At 46.3% G+C, this 14,365-nt stretch overlaps 1 protein-coding gene across 1 annotated transcript; it reads right to left on the minus strand.

The window, feature by feature from the left end:
- Positions 1 to 1,302: 1,302 nt before the first annotated feature.
- Positions 1,303 to 13,681, minus strand: HEY2 (hes related family bHLH transcription factor with YRPW motif 2). The gene is made up of 5 exons (XM_057363613.1): positions 13,470 to 13,681; positions 12,222 to 12,300; positions 12,031 to 12,114; positions 9,318 to 9,399; positions 1,303 to 4,458 (listed from the first exon to the last, which is right to left on the minus strand). The coding sequence occupies exons 1-5, from the start codon at positions 13,550 to 13,552 to the stop codon at positions 3,776 to 3,778; spliced, it is 1,011 nt and encodes a 336-aa protein (XP_057219596.1). The 5' UTR covers positions 13,553 to 13,681; the 3' UTR covers positions 1,303 to 3,775.
- Between the last annotated feature and the right edge of the window lie 684 nt (positions 13,682 to 14,365).

Raw genomic sequence — 14,365 nt, forward strand, 5'->3', positions numbered from 1 at the left:
AAGTCACAGCCAGAAGACGATTATTGTACATTGGATATATGCATTCAGCCCTCGGCCACAGTAGCCGGTTTTTCTTCTGGGCAATACCTAATGCCGGATTTCCTCCACTTGCAATCAGAGCAAAGGAAGGACAGGCAGCGCYGCCTCTCAATTGCCTGTCTCCTCTGTAGGGTAATAATCTTCTCTCAGCAGCCTAAGTGCTTTTTATTTGCATTGCTGAGGGCTAAGGTTTCGAGCTCCCTAATGCTGAGTGACAGAATTGGTTTTTAGTTTTTCCCTCTTAAGAAAAACATTCTAGGAAATTGCATAACCTGCTTTGATCCTCTTGATACCTGGAATTTAAGGTTGCAAACGCACCCATTGAAAAGTTAGTCAAAGCCAACTGCTTGCTGTTGAACAAGCAGCCTGACTTGTGTTCTTGTGGTATGTGCCATGATCTCATCCTAGATTATAACAATTACAAACTTTATTTTTCATCCACGTCCATTCATCATTGAATGTACAATAAAGATAGAAGAGGGCTGAAGTAAGGTTGCACCTGCAGAGCCTTGAGCCGTAACTTTTGCATCTTGGTCATGCCAAGGAAACAGCTTTCCCTTGCTCTGTTTGAAAAACTGCGCAGACACCTTCAGCTCTGACCTGTCACCACAGCCACAACCAAAGCCATCAGAAGCTTTTACATGCTGATGTCTTTCCAACGGCACATGTGAAATATACATCTTCTCCATTAATTTCTCACTTGGAAAATCTTCATTTGCTCTCAGAGACATAACATCTTCCAAAGGCTAGAAATAAGCAGGCATGAAGGATGAGTGCCTCATGTCCTCTAGGAGATTAGATTAAAAAACCAAACCAAACCAAAAGACAACACAACAAGCAATAGTGGAGACAAAAAAGCAACACAACAAGGAATAGAGGACACATCATCAATTCAACAACTCACGGATCTGRTCTGGTTTTTGAAAGTGAAAATGGGATAAGCACAAATAGGCTGCACAAATCTATCCATGGTGTGTATCTAATCAGTGTTTTTTCCAACTGCCTTTTTTTTCAGAATGAGGCAGAATATTGCATTTGGGGAAACAAATGATGTTTTGGGGCACATCAATTAGATTGAAGCCCTTAGATGGAACCACATCAGTGGGTGCCTATTTTTAATGTGATACATGTGTGGGAGACCTCCTACCAGGTTATTAGAGGGCAGTTTAATAGTTAACAGCCTAAAGTGAAGTAAGACTGCAACCTGCTTTTTCATGCAAATAAACCCCACTTTATATCTACTGGCCAATAATGTCCAATTTTGTCTTGAAAATACACTTTTAGAAAGTGAATGATACCTCATCTGTATGCTGCTAAATATGCCAGTACAGCAGTACAGCATTTCTGCCCTTAATGAAAAARAAGTCATGTTCACCACAAACAACATAACTTCAAAGAATAGAAAAGCTGATTAACAGTATAGGGGTTGAAGGCTTTTTCTTCCTCTTTTGTCCATTTTTTCAGGTGAATCACAACCCCTTCTCATTTAAGTGCTGGAGACCAGCTGATTGAGGCAGGGATGGGTTCCAGGTTTAATATTTGGGAGAATGGATAATAGGGAGTGAGAGACTGAGTTGAGGCTGCTGAGAATTTTGATGACAGGTGAATTGTCTGTCTGGCTGCAGTGTGATCACAGTTTTTCTGTGCCTCAGTCTTGCCAGCTGTTATTTTGGCATTCAGACGTGTAAGACTTTGTCCTCATCCTTATAAACAGAGCTTTCCACACTTTCCACCGAGGGGCTTTGCAGGTCTCAGATGAAATAATAACAAACCCTTGCCTCAGTGAAAACTGCCAAATTAGAGGACCAGAACCAGAGGTAAAAACTACCTCCTCTCATTCCAAATATTTAATGATGTCATTGGGTTAAAATTCTCACCTTCTAGACCCTTTGGAAAGCTGAACCTAGAAACCCAAATGATTTTTGAGGCTCCTCACGATGGACAGATAGGATTGTATCATTARGCGTACTGTCAACACAGAGCCAAYTTACAAGCCTGAAAAACAGTTCTGCTTTGCTGCTGTTTTCCCTTCCCTATTCCAGAGCACAGTGGACAAGATGGGCTTCCTGGCTGAGTGAGGGGGGACAGAAGAYGTACACAGCAGCCAACAGGCTCGTTACCAGTGGTAGAAAGCAAGAGTCCACGTGTATTCTTCAAAAACAAACAAAATCTGCAACAAATCATCCGTAAAACGCAGTCAAAAAGGACTTCATTTAATTAGTGATATGTAAAGACTTTTGCATAGAAAAAAGGTTAACAAAGTAATGCATAAAAGACCGACTAGGTACAGTATTTTTAAAACAAATATTTTAAAGTATATTTTGCATAATGTTTAACATTCTCAATGCTTATTGCTTTCTCCACACAGCAGAGAAATCAAGTGCATAATAATACATGCTGTGTTTTATTTTTATTTTCTTTCTTTTTTTTTTTTTTTACATAAAATCTCTAGTTCTTGACTGGTTGTATTAAAATACTTAGGTTATTTTAAGTCACTGTAATAAAAAATGAAAGCAAATCATTTTATGCAGCACTAGTTATCTGGGTATTGACAAAATAATTTACTCACATCCCATTAATACATTCATTTTGGTTTGGAATCAAACCCACTTTACAATGTTGGCATGTTAATAGCCAATTWWAAAATTTTCCCTACCATAACTTCATTCATACCCAGAGTGATCATTCTCCCAGAAGTTGATAGTGAAAAGAAGAGGGATCTTGCACTGAATCGACTAAAAGTAAACGTCCAAATACAGCTAAATAAGTTAAGTCGAACTCTTACAACACTGAGTCTCTTGTATTGGCATGAATCAACTGTATCCAAGTGTGCAGGCTTTAAATAGGTGGTTACTTCTGGGTGCATGACAAATTCACTGTTTGTGCAGATAGGAGCTAGCACCATGTTTAAGCCATAAAAATGGGTGCCTCAGGGCTCACAGGCAGCGCTGAAACGTTCATTAATCCCAGCACTGATAAGATAATTGCTTTTGCCAATGCTATGCTAGACGTCACAATTTGGCAAGTCTGTACAAAGAAAGTGAACTAAGGAAGCGAGAACTAGGCCTGTCAAACWAAACATTCTTCCTCAGCAATCTTTTGGCTAAAAAAACCTCTCCCCTTCAAGAGCACGCTCTGCCCTGGAAAAGTATCCTAGTTCTGAAGTTGAATGCGGAATTTTGCCTYTCTCCCATACCATTTCCATACCTGTGCAATGTTATTTGTTTTAGCAGAACACACACACACATATATATATTTATTTATTATTTTTTCAATGTCAGGCACTTAGGAAACTGGAACTCCTTTTCTAGCCTGGGGAGACCTGGTAGATGCAGTCCCTCACCTTTCTGCCAAACAAGGATGCATAGCTGGAGAATTATTAGTTCTAATGTCTACGTATTTCTACGTGTTTTGCAGGAAACCTCTAAATGCCKATATGGTCACACTGTTATGAAAGCCATTGCTGCTCCCTCAAGGTGCCTCCAGCAAGACAAACGGAGAAGAAGGTATCACCCCCATGTCCTCTCCGACTCCTGCAGCGAGGAGGATAATTGTGCCATTCCTCGGTGGGCTCGCCGGCACCTCTCAGGCCCTTTGGGTGAAGGCTGAGCAGAGAGCACAGCCCGAGTCCCGGAGGCTGGGTGTGGGTATGGGATGTGTGGGCTCGTGTTGTGAGCACATGCACGAGTGCCGAGAGGGACAGGAGGGAGCTGGAGTGGGAACGGGGGACGGGGACTTAAAAGGCTCCAACTTCAGTCCCCCAGGGTCGGTAGGGTTTCGTGCCGCCCCCGGTGCCAGCCTGCTGCGGGCTGGCAGTGGCTGACACGGCCAGCGGAGGGGTGATGGCTGTCGCCGCTGCGACAGCGGCGGCCGCGCTCGGGGGCAGCATGGGGAAGGTGCCGGTGAAGGACAGGGGGAAGCTCTGGGCAGCGGCTGTGGCCGCCGCCGCCGCGGCGTGAACCGTGGCCGACAGGGACAAGAGGGAGGTAGAGAGAGGAGGGACGCAGGGAGCGATGCTGCCGGCCGAGGGAACTCTGAGGGCGGCATCGGCGTGGGCGAAGGTGGCCGTGAGCAGCGCGGAGCCGTGCGGGGACACGTCCGAGGAGAGTCTGCACGGGGCAGCGTCGGACGCGTGGAGTCCATTGGGCTGCAGCAGAGCGGCCGGGAGGTGGTGGAAGGCGGCTGCCCAGTGCTGAGGGTGCAGGGGGTGGTGGTGGTGGTGGTGGGCCATGGAGGAGGTCATGGCAGCAGCTTCCCTCTGAGAGGCGCAGGTGCTCAGGTGAGACACGAGTCTAACGCGCAGCGGGTCCGATGTGTCGAGACCTTCCACCGATGTCAGGTACCTCGCGACTTCTGTCAAGCACTCCCGGAARCCGATGCTCATGAAATCCATGGCCAGGGAATGAGCGTCAAAATAGCCTGCAAGGGAAGGGCAAAAGATGTGTTGAGTGTGGAGCTCGCCGACCGAGTCGTGGCTCAGCCTCCGCATCTCCCATTAGCCATTTATGGGTTAAGATCTGCAACGGGAGAAGTTTGTTCTCTGATCTGTAAAAGATCTCTGTGACCATCTCTGTAATGCAATAAGCTGCGGTTGTTTACGCAGATGATATACAAATGAAAAAAATTAAGTCCATGAGACACTTAAAAAGATACATGATGCCTCTCCTGAAATTCCTCAGCAAGCTGCTGCAGTGCAGTGTTGATCCTGTATGTGTGAATGAGATGGTTATCCACACAAAGAAACAGGCTGGAGATCAGAGAGCGTACATGTACTACCCTGCCTTTTCTTCCCTACACTGGCATTCATCCTCACGCTTTCAAACTTTTTCTTGACATTGTGAGATAGTTGTTGTAGCTGCTGCCGGGGTCCCATTTACTTCACAGAGTCATTAAGACAATATGACATACGGTGTTGCTTAACTACAAACGAAAAACATCTTGTGATGACTCTGCACACACACAATAAAAAGCTTTACAGAGAAAACGTTTTATGTAATGCCATTGCTAATTTGGAGATGGAAGACTGACAGTCATATGGCCCATGAGGTATTTCAACAAACAGCAACTGGAGCTCCACAGGCTTGGGACAAAAAAACATTTGAAGAAAAAAAAAAGTCTTATTAAATGCACATGAAAAGATACTCCCTTTCTAAAAGGCTTGAGCATAAAATCTTGTGTTTAARTTGCAGCCCTTTGACCACAAAAACCTATTCCAATTCTTGGAATTTTCCTATTTCAGTTTAAATGTTGTTTCTTTGGGGGAATAATATTCTATCCACTCCCAAGTTGGCACCGTTGTTGGCACCAAGTTTTTCCTTTCACTTTGAATGAAAATTTTTAGGTATGCATGACTATGATGTATACCTAAAGTATGTTAGTATATAAAGATCAAGTATTCTTCTAATGGTAGAAGGTGGCAGCAATGCCTTGTATTCTCTGTCATGAAATAATATGCRTTTCTGAAAAAATGCTAGCACTTTAGATGGCTTTTTTCACTTAAATCAATTTTCAAGCTAGAAAGAAGCACTTCCATCGCTGCATACCCGCATTATAGTATTAACCCGGGCACGTTTGTCGATGTTACCCCAAATCCCCTGYTCACTATACACTCCTTCTTGCCAAACCACAATCATGCTTTTGTTGCAGGCCAGCTTGCTCATCTGAACCTGAGAGAAACTCTGGCTCGGCCAGCAGATCAGCGAGCACGAGGGGTTGAGGACTCCTGTCAGCAAGAACTGACTCCTCACAGCTTTCTTCCTGCCAGGTCCACTGCGACCAAATGATCTGTGGAAATGTCACAGTTCGAGTGAACTCCTGAGAGGCAAAGGCCAGGCATGCCAGCAGTGGTGAGATAGCCGGGCACCTTCTCGGGTGCCAGTCAGCCTGGCGTGGGGACTGCTTCTGCGCCAGAGGCTCCAGGACCTCCAGCAGCTTCAGAGGGGCTGAYGCACAGCCAAAACCACTTCCCAGCTCTGGCCACGAGTCAGCCAGCCTGGGAGTCCTGAGAGCACTCGGCGCAAGCCAGGGCTTCCCGGCCTCCCTCCCTCCGGACCGGAGAAGATGTGGGGGATGCGGTTGTCACCAGTTTCCCTGAATCTGAGCTGCTGGCTCTGTGACAAGCCATCCCAAAGCCCTGGTGATCCTGGCTCCCTTTCAGTCTCCTATGGCAGCCGAGACATGAAAACAGAGGGTAGATGAGAGCTGGGACTCCCAGACTCCATTACATTTTGATGGTTATCTTTTCCTGGTTTCCCCTTCACTGGCTTCCCCTTCTGAGAGAGACTTAAAAATGTTGTTTCCCATTTCTTTRCAAACTCAAGARCATCCTCCACCRTGTGCACACGCCACTGTTTTTTAGYGAATRRGRAGTCTTGGTTTTACTTCATCTGTCCTGGTAACCCACCTGCGCTGCTCCCAGGCCACAGGTCACTTGAGCTACATGAAYCCGTGCACCAGCCCAGGTGTCACTCACTCAAGATAAATTTGCAGTGAGGCTGCAATAAAACCACGCTGAGGCCTCGGCAAGCAACTCATTGTTGACAAATCACTCCTCCCCTGTGCTTGCTTGCACCATCAGCAAAAAGCCCTGGCCTYAGGCCAAAATAATAACTCAATGTGAACAGGAGACCACTGTCCGCACCTGTGTCAGGGCRGCGGAAATGCAGAATCTGCACAGGACCTCAGAGGCATCTGCCTGCCTGCCCAGGCAGCTCTGAAAAGCAGAGAATGGACAGAAGCCATGTTGGGTTTTCTTMCACTGTGCTCTCGGGATCAGTGTGCTGAGCAGCAGCCGACCCCATCCCAACCTGCCGAGCCCTTTGCTTTCCCCACCATGGATATCCTCCTTTCTGCATGAGGAGGAGGACAGTCCTCAATTCAGGGGAGCACTTGGATATCTGGACCCATTTCTCCTTCCTGCARTAATAGTTTTTGCCCCTGGGAAAAGTGCTGAAACTCTTTTTTTTTTGCTGATACAAAAAAAACCCTTCTGTGTCACAAGACAAATTACAAAGTGGGAATAACTACACTTGCAAATAAAACAAACATCTACTTTAAAGATACCCTAAAAAATTATATTTAAAACTGTTAATTAGATTGCAAAGTAAAACATTAAGTGAACAGGAAATGCAGGCTTAAACTTTGCCCCATWCTAATTCTCAAACCTCTTTTTCTTACAGTTTCTTAATCTGTGCAGTSAGATTACTCTTATCTCTAGGACAGAAGAAGATAAAGTTGTCGTATTTGTAAAGCGATCGGGTATTATTTTGATGGGCCACCCACTGTGGATCACGGTGTGAAAGGCAGCAGCAGAAATAAGCCTGCATYGCCTCTCCCCACACCCCAGCGCTCCATCCTTCCCCACAGGCATGCCGGTGTCAGCTGGGGCAGGAGAGACACGGCAGCAGAGACCAGCCAAGGAAGAGAGCAGACTGCACGACCTGGGACTGCTAACAACATCCAGTTTGTCCAACTGCAGCCAGAGGCTGGGCTCTGCCAACACCTCTCACTGTCCTGCAGCTCCCATCCCAGGSGCTCCGTCCCCTGACCTGACCCATTTATAACAAAATCCCCCGCATACTTTTTCTGGGTGGGGAAGCAGGGGAAGGAAGCTTCCTGATAAATTAGGTCTCTGGGTTCACCTCCTGGCCATCCCACTGTTGGTGCAGACATCGGAGGGGTGGGAGGTGCCACAGCTCCTGAGAGGAGCAATGTGCAGCGTGCAGTGGGGATCAGGCTGGGATAGCAGAGCCAACATCGCGGGGGGAGGATGAAGTGAAAAAAATCCCACTTCCCTCAGAAGCCAAGTGCTGTGAGGCAGAGCTTGTGGAACACCGGCATGCAACCACACAATTAAAGACAGCACCGTCACTTGGACACACACAGGATCCAAATCACCCRAATCCAGACTGCACAAGCATGATCAATTCTGGCATTTCTTAACTTTCAAGAGCGTAGCTTTAGCAACTATAGTGCTTTCTCGAGGATTTTTTACATATATACCTTAACTTTCTTTTTAAATTTTGCACATTTTCTGAAGAATCAAGAGGGATGTCTGTTACCTGATGGGCAATAAAATTCCTTTCATCTCTTATTAAATGAGTTACCCATAAATTTTAAGCTTAAATGGACTCCTCGAAAAAACTGCTTAACACTAGAAAAAAGGTATGTCAGCTTGGTGTTAATTTTCACAAATAATGGAACACCAGCCTTCAACATGCTTTCCTATAGCCATCTGCTGTTAGGCATGCACTGATTCTAAGCTGAGTTTCCTAATTGCTGCAAGGTACAGAGAGGAGCATGATTCAGACATGTGCTGAAAACTTTGATCAAAAAAACACAAGAGAGAGCAGCAGTTTCTTTTCTAGCCTTTACCTATATGGCACAGTTGGTGAGTGAAGAATCAGCTGTTTTCCAGTACAACAATTTGAAGCATGATCACAGTTGATGGCATGGGACATGGGACCATGCTTACRGAATGCCAGCAAGTTTTCTCGGTCCAAATAAGTTCCAAAATCATGACTACACAGAACACCTCGTGGGTGGCTGAAACCATTTGGCCTCCAGCCTTGGGACTGTCAGCTTGCACAAGCGAGGTACACTCGACTCCCGGTGCTCTGCTGATCTTGTGGGTCAGCCAGTGCAGCCACTGCGTCACGCCAGCACCCATTAACAGGGAGCTACCCAGCCTCTGACACACAAATATAGCATAGAAATATGAGTGCAGAGAGCATTGCCTGCCTGTCTGCTTCATCAGATACCTGAATTGCATAGAGTAAGACTGCGTTTTGTTCTGGTACATGAGATGGTCTAACCTGGAATTGAAAAGTGTCTCCAGAACAAAGAAAGCATTTAAACATAAATTAAAGCTTTTCACTATTCACTTCCTTTGGTATAGCTGCTCAATAATGAGGTTTTGCATCAGGTTTTTTGCTACACAATTGTTGCCACAAACCTCCTGTTTATGTTTGGTGTTTGTGTATTTGTTTTGTCTCCCTGTGCAGATTTCAGTGCTCTTTGGAAACCCCAAACAAATCTCTGACTGGGCTGCCTGTGAATGAAGCCTTTACTCCCACAGTGTTATGAAAGCAAACACAAGCCCAGGGTCAAGTGCTTCTTTTGTCCCAGTAGTTCTTTCCCACGAGTTCAATCCTGCCATTAGCATTGATTTCCACTCCTTTAATCTGGAAACGCCTATCACAGCTCCTCAAAGCACTTTTTTTTTTTTTTTTTCCGAGATTTCCCCAAATATTAGAAAAAAAAAATCATTGGCTCCTTACCTTTACCTCCCGTTGCCTGCAGCATCTTCAGATGATCCACTGTCATTTGCAGTATTTCCGCTTTTTCTAATTTGGCAGATCCCTTTGAGATAAGAGACACATATAAATAAAAGCTTACAAGTACTAGAAACTTTAATTCGATATACTTTCCACTGAGCTCAGCCTTATGGTTTCAATTTCCCCTATCATTAGGACATTCTCAGCTTAATTCTTTCGTGAGCATCTGCTTCCCAGACTTTGTCTAAGGACTAATACCRTCTTCTATCTACTGACACAAGAAGCAGCAGCAGCACAATTTCCCTTTATTAGAGCTATAGCTCAGCTCAGCTCTGGCTTTGAAGGTAGTGTAGAAATGACATCTTCATGAAATGAGAGAAATATGTATCTTTCTGGACTTCCTTTTTAACRACAACACAAATGGAAAGCTGGCAGGAGGGGGTCTGCGTCGCCCTGCCGCAATGTTATTTTTTGTGCTGTTACCGGTAGGTGTCCCTGCGGACACACACCCAGCACTRTCCCTCTCCTAATGGCCTGTTAATTTTCAACGTGTCATTTGGCTGTTGAATATTCCATTCTCATTTTTTTTGATTGAAAAAATGTCCCACAGTCCACAGCATTCTAAGTTAGTGAGAGGCCTACTTTGCAAGGACTAAATACTGTGAAAGAGTGTAGCTCCGCTGTCAGTAAAAATCTTTTCTGACACTGAGGGTGGCTCAYGGAGCTACAGTAGATAGTGGAAAAGTACAAAATACAATTCAAAAGGTAGCATTAGTACATCAATGTATAAATAAAACTATTTTGCTTGGTAGCATTCCCTTTGATATCTGGAGCACACCCAGACAACTCAAATGTTATTCCAGCGSAAGAGATCATCCCTTGGCATCAGTTAAAATCAGGGCTGCGCAAGCTGCAGCCATCAGCAGACCGCATCCTGCAAGCCAAGTTTTTTCTCTTAGCTATCATTTGGGCCACCTCACTGTCTCGACTGGCTTCACCCTGCTTGCACACGTGTGAGCTGGGCAAAGCTGACAGCGTGCTCTGCTTCAGAGCGCTCATCTCTGCCACACTCAGGAGCAGCACCAGGACTCGGGGAGGGAGGAAGGGAGGCGGAAGCGAAACTAAACCTCCAACTTGGAAACTCCAGTGAGCTGAATGTCAAGGAGCTGGGAAAGGACTGATGACTTTGTCCTTGGCATATTGCAGGAAAACGGTGGGACTTTCTGATTCAAATACAGCACATGCTCATTTTAATGGCAGTGCGTTTTTTTCCCCCAATCTGCTTATTGCTTTCAATGCTTTTCTCGTACAAACTTTGGTGCGCATGTGAATTTTTAGTCAGGATTCCCCATTTTACATGCAACTACATCCTGTAGTTTTCTCAGACTTCATCTTTTCCATAGACACAGTACAAGCAGTCTTAGTGAGAGTGACTAATAGCTAAAAACTGCATGGTGCTGGGTAATTTCCAAAGGCTCTGTAGGACTTGTTTTATAATGTTTGTGGTTTTCAAGAAATAAACAATAAAATGGGACAAACAACTGTTGTCTCTTGTCCCTGTTTATCTAGCTGAAAATATCCCTGTCACTCTTTTGCCAGAACCAACGCAAGGGCACAGTGACAATTACCAGTTACTAAAATCATATTGCAGGTGACACAAGTGATGCTTTCAACCAATACTTCAAATTCTTTTCAGCCAGCTTTYGCTCAGGCCAGGGATGAAACAGGCCTAACATATAGGGCGGTGTTTGCCACATAGTTACCACTTCCATTTAGTATCTCCCAATCCTGGGATCAGTTTTACTTTCTCGGGTTTTTTGTTTTACTATTACAAAGAAGTCAAGTTATTTATTTTCACATGTTTCATTTTTTATTGAAATATAGCATCAGTTGCACATATCCATAGGTCTTCAGACACTTCCAACAAAACAGGAACAACACTAAACTTTGAATCAAAACCCAAAAAATAAAATTCAAGATATGGAAAAAAAAATTGAATGGAAAACCCAAAATGGGCCCTTTTTTTTTCAATACAAAACATTGTATTCTAAGCTTTGGGTCTGTAATTTCATGACCAAGGAGCTGAACCAAAGTTGACTGCATCCTTCCAGGCTTCCTACTAAATATTTTCTCACTGAAAGTCTGAATATATCACTGACCTCGCTAACTCACAAAACATGGGCCTATTCCACCTCCTAATGCACTGGTTCTAAAGAGTCATCTTAAAACATGAATAATCCAAACTGTCTGCTCTCTTTTCAGGAAACTGGGTTGATTAGTTTGCAACGGAAAGTATAGATTTGAAAATAAAGGTCCCTTAAAGTAGCGGCAAAGTAGATTATATTTAAAGAATAAGATGGAAGGCTAATTTACGTAAAGGTTTGGGGGAGCTGTGTTGGGTTTGTTTATTTTTTTTTTTTTTAATTTAATAAATGGAGTAAGGCACATTTTTAACAAAACCACTACTGCAATTCATCGAAAGAACAGAGGCAACATGAACACAGTTACCCTTAAGGGAAAAACAAGCCAAAGAATGGAAATGTTTTTCGGCCTTATAATGAATTATGTTTCTAATAGTTTTGCCACAACAAAGCATTTTATTGAAATGCCTACTTTGTGCCAGATCAGGACACATACAGTATTATTTTAATGAGATTTACAAGACAACTAACATTGCCAGATGAGATACAGAATTTATTAAAAAAAAAAGGCTTACTTGTTTTTCAAAAGCAGTTGGCACAAGCCGCCTCAGCTCTGATAAACTGTTATTTATACGATCACGGCGCCTTTTCTCTATAATCTATTCCCAAAAAAACAAAACACATCAAGTTTATAAAAAATATTGAAGGGCAAAATCACAGCACACATGCAAACTGTCGGATGTGAAAATAATTAAATGAAACGTACCCCTCTTCTTTTCTTTCTGGCCATGATCTGAGATGTTGTTGTTGGGGAATTTGATCGAATGACAGAACTATTGCTTTGCCTGCAAAACAATAAAAGTAAGTCAGGTGTTGCACAACTTGACACCACTCTCTGAAGACACCTTAGGTCACTAAATTAYATATGCATAGTCACTCTCATGCCATTTTCAATGCTTAGAAGATGTGCTTTGCATACGTGTTGGTTTTGAAGACAGAGATAAATTTCAGTATTGACTGCCCCAGCATACATTTTGAGTTGACAGAACTCTCTGTTGGAAATAAAGTCCTTTTCTAGAGACAYTTCACTGTCCAGCACAGCAGATTTCATTTTCTTTCCATATAAAGCCCTGTCTACCAAGTCCAGGCTGAAGAACCAAGCCCAAATCCACATGAACCATGTCTTTAYGGCAACAGCAGTGCTAAGTGCACATAACCAATGACACAACCTGTGCCAGGCCTGCTGGGTTTTGACATTGCTGACCATTGCTACACAGTCAGTGCAGATGCTCAAGTATGATGCCAAGTGCCCAACCCAGGTCTGTTGCATTCTCCAGTAACAGGAGCAGAATTCAAAATCGGCTTTTAAAACTATACTACCCGCGACTACGAAGCGGCTTTTATTTCATTATGAGCGAGTGAAAAAAAWYCAGTATCTTTGAATACTCATTTAGYCACTGATGCAGACGAGATGGGACTCTGGTGCATGAGCCTCTAAATGGGCAGGAGCAGCCCTGAAGCCCCGCGGTGTCCCCGCAGCCCAGCCCGGCCCTCCTTGGGCAAACACCGCTGCTGGCCCTCGGCTCGCACGCCGGGTTTGCTGAAGTTCAGCCACTGCGGATCCCTGCTTACTTTCCACGCCTCATTTCCCACTGGCGCCGATTCCCTTAGGTTGTTCGACCTGATCAGGAGCGATTTTGGAAAAGGTCTGATTGCAAATGGCAAATTAAGCGAAACTAATGAACTGCAACCCGGTGGCTCAAAACGCTACTGGAGTGCTCCGCGTAATTTCGAGGTGCGGGCAGTCCAAGCGCGGGGCTAATTTCTGGTGGGCTGTGAGCGAGCTGCCAGCTGACATGGAGGGGGACAGAAGAGCTCTGCCCTCGGGGGGCCACCGCCCCCTCCTCCCCTCCCGACCGGGTGGCCGGGTCTCTCCCTCGCCCTGCCCCAGCTCGGGACGCACCCCGGCCCGCCCCACCGACGGAGACGGCGGCCCCGGGGGTGCCCCACTTACCCCGAGTAGTTGTTCTCGCTCCCCACGTCTATAGTCTCGTCCATATCGCTGTCTGAGGTAGTTTCCTCGCAAGGTCGCTTCATCGTGTGGATGGCGCCGGAGCAGAGATAAATAAATCCAGGGGGGCTCTAGGCGCGGCACGGCTCGGCACGGCTCCGCACCGCCAGCAGAGCGAATCCTCTCTGAGGCGCTTTCCCACGCCGCGGCACAGCCTCAAGCCCGACGGCCCGCCCCCGGCAAGGCCCGCCCTGCCGAGGGTGACGGGCGGGGGGCCGCCCACCGCCGGGGCGCGGAGCCGTGCGGAGGAGCGGGCGGCCGCCCGGCGGGGGCTCAGCCGCCCTCGGCTCACGGCAGGCGGGGAGCGGAGCGGGCACGGGGCGGGGAAGGGAGGGCTGCGGGGTTCCGAGCATTCTCAGAGCTCGCTCTCCGGGCACAAGAAGCGGCGCTAGGCTCCCAACGCTCCGATGCCGCCGGAGAAAGAGGGATGACCGGGGCCGCCCCGSTGTCCGTGTCTCACCGGGCATTTGGGAAGATCTTGCTCCCCTCCGCCCGTAAGACACGAGCCGGATCAGCCCCCGAGCCGTGCCCCGGAGCCCCGGGCGGTGACAGCAGCCCTGGTCTCCTCTCTTGCGGTGCCGCGAGTTGTGTTACCGGGCACACGAACACGCGTTGGAGAGCTGTGTAAATCCCGGGAAATGTACAAATCCCTCCCGGCGGGGCGCGCGTCCCCGGCCGCCCCGTCCCGCTGGGCTCCACGGGTGCGCCAAGGGCTAGCGGGCGCTTGCAAGGCCGGGAGCCAAGCGCGGCGATAATCCCTGCTGGGAACGACTTGGGAGGAAGTTTAGCGTCTCGCTTACCGGAGGAGCTGTAGCAGGCGTGTTTTATTTTGCTTTGTT

Source organism: Malurus melanocephalus, unplaced genomic scaffold, assembly GCF_030028575.1.
Source record: "Malurus melanocephalus ecotype Western Australia unplaced genomic scaffold, MMel_1.1 scaffold_29, whole genome shotgun sequence".
Taxonomy (NCBI): domain Eukaryota; kingdom Metazoa; phylum Chordata; class Aves; order Passeriformes; family Maluridae; genus Malurus; species Malurus melanocephalus.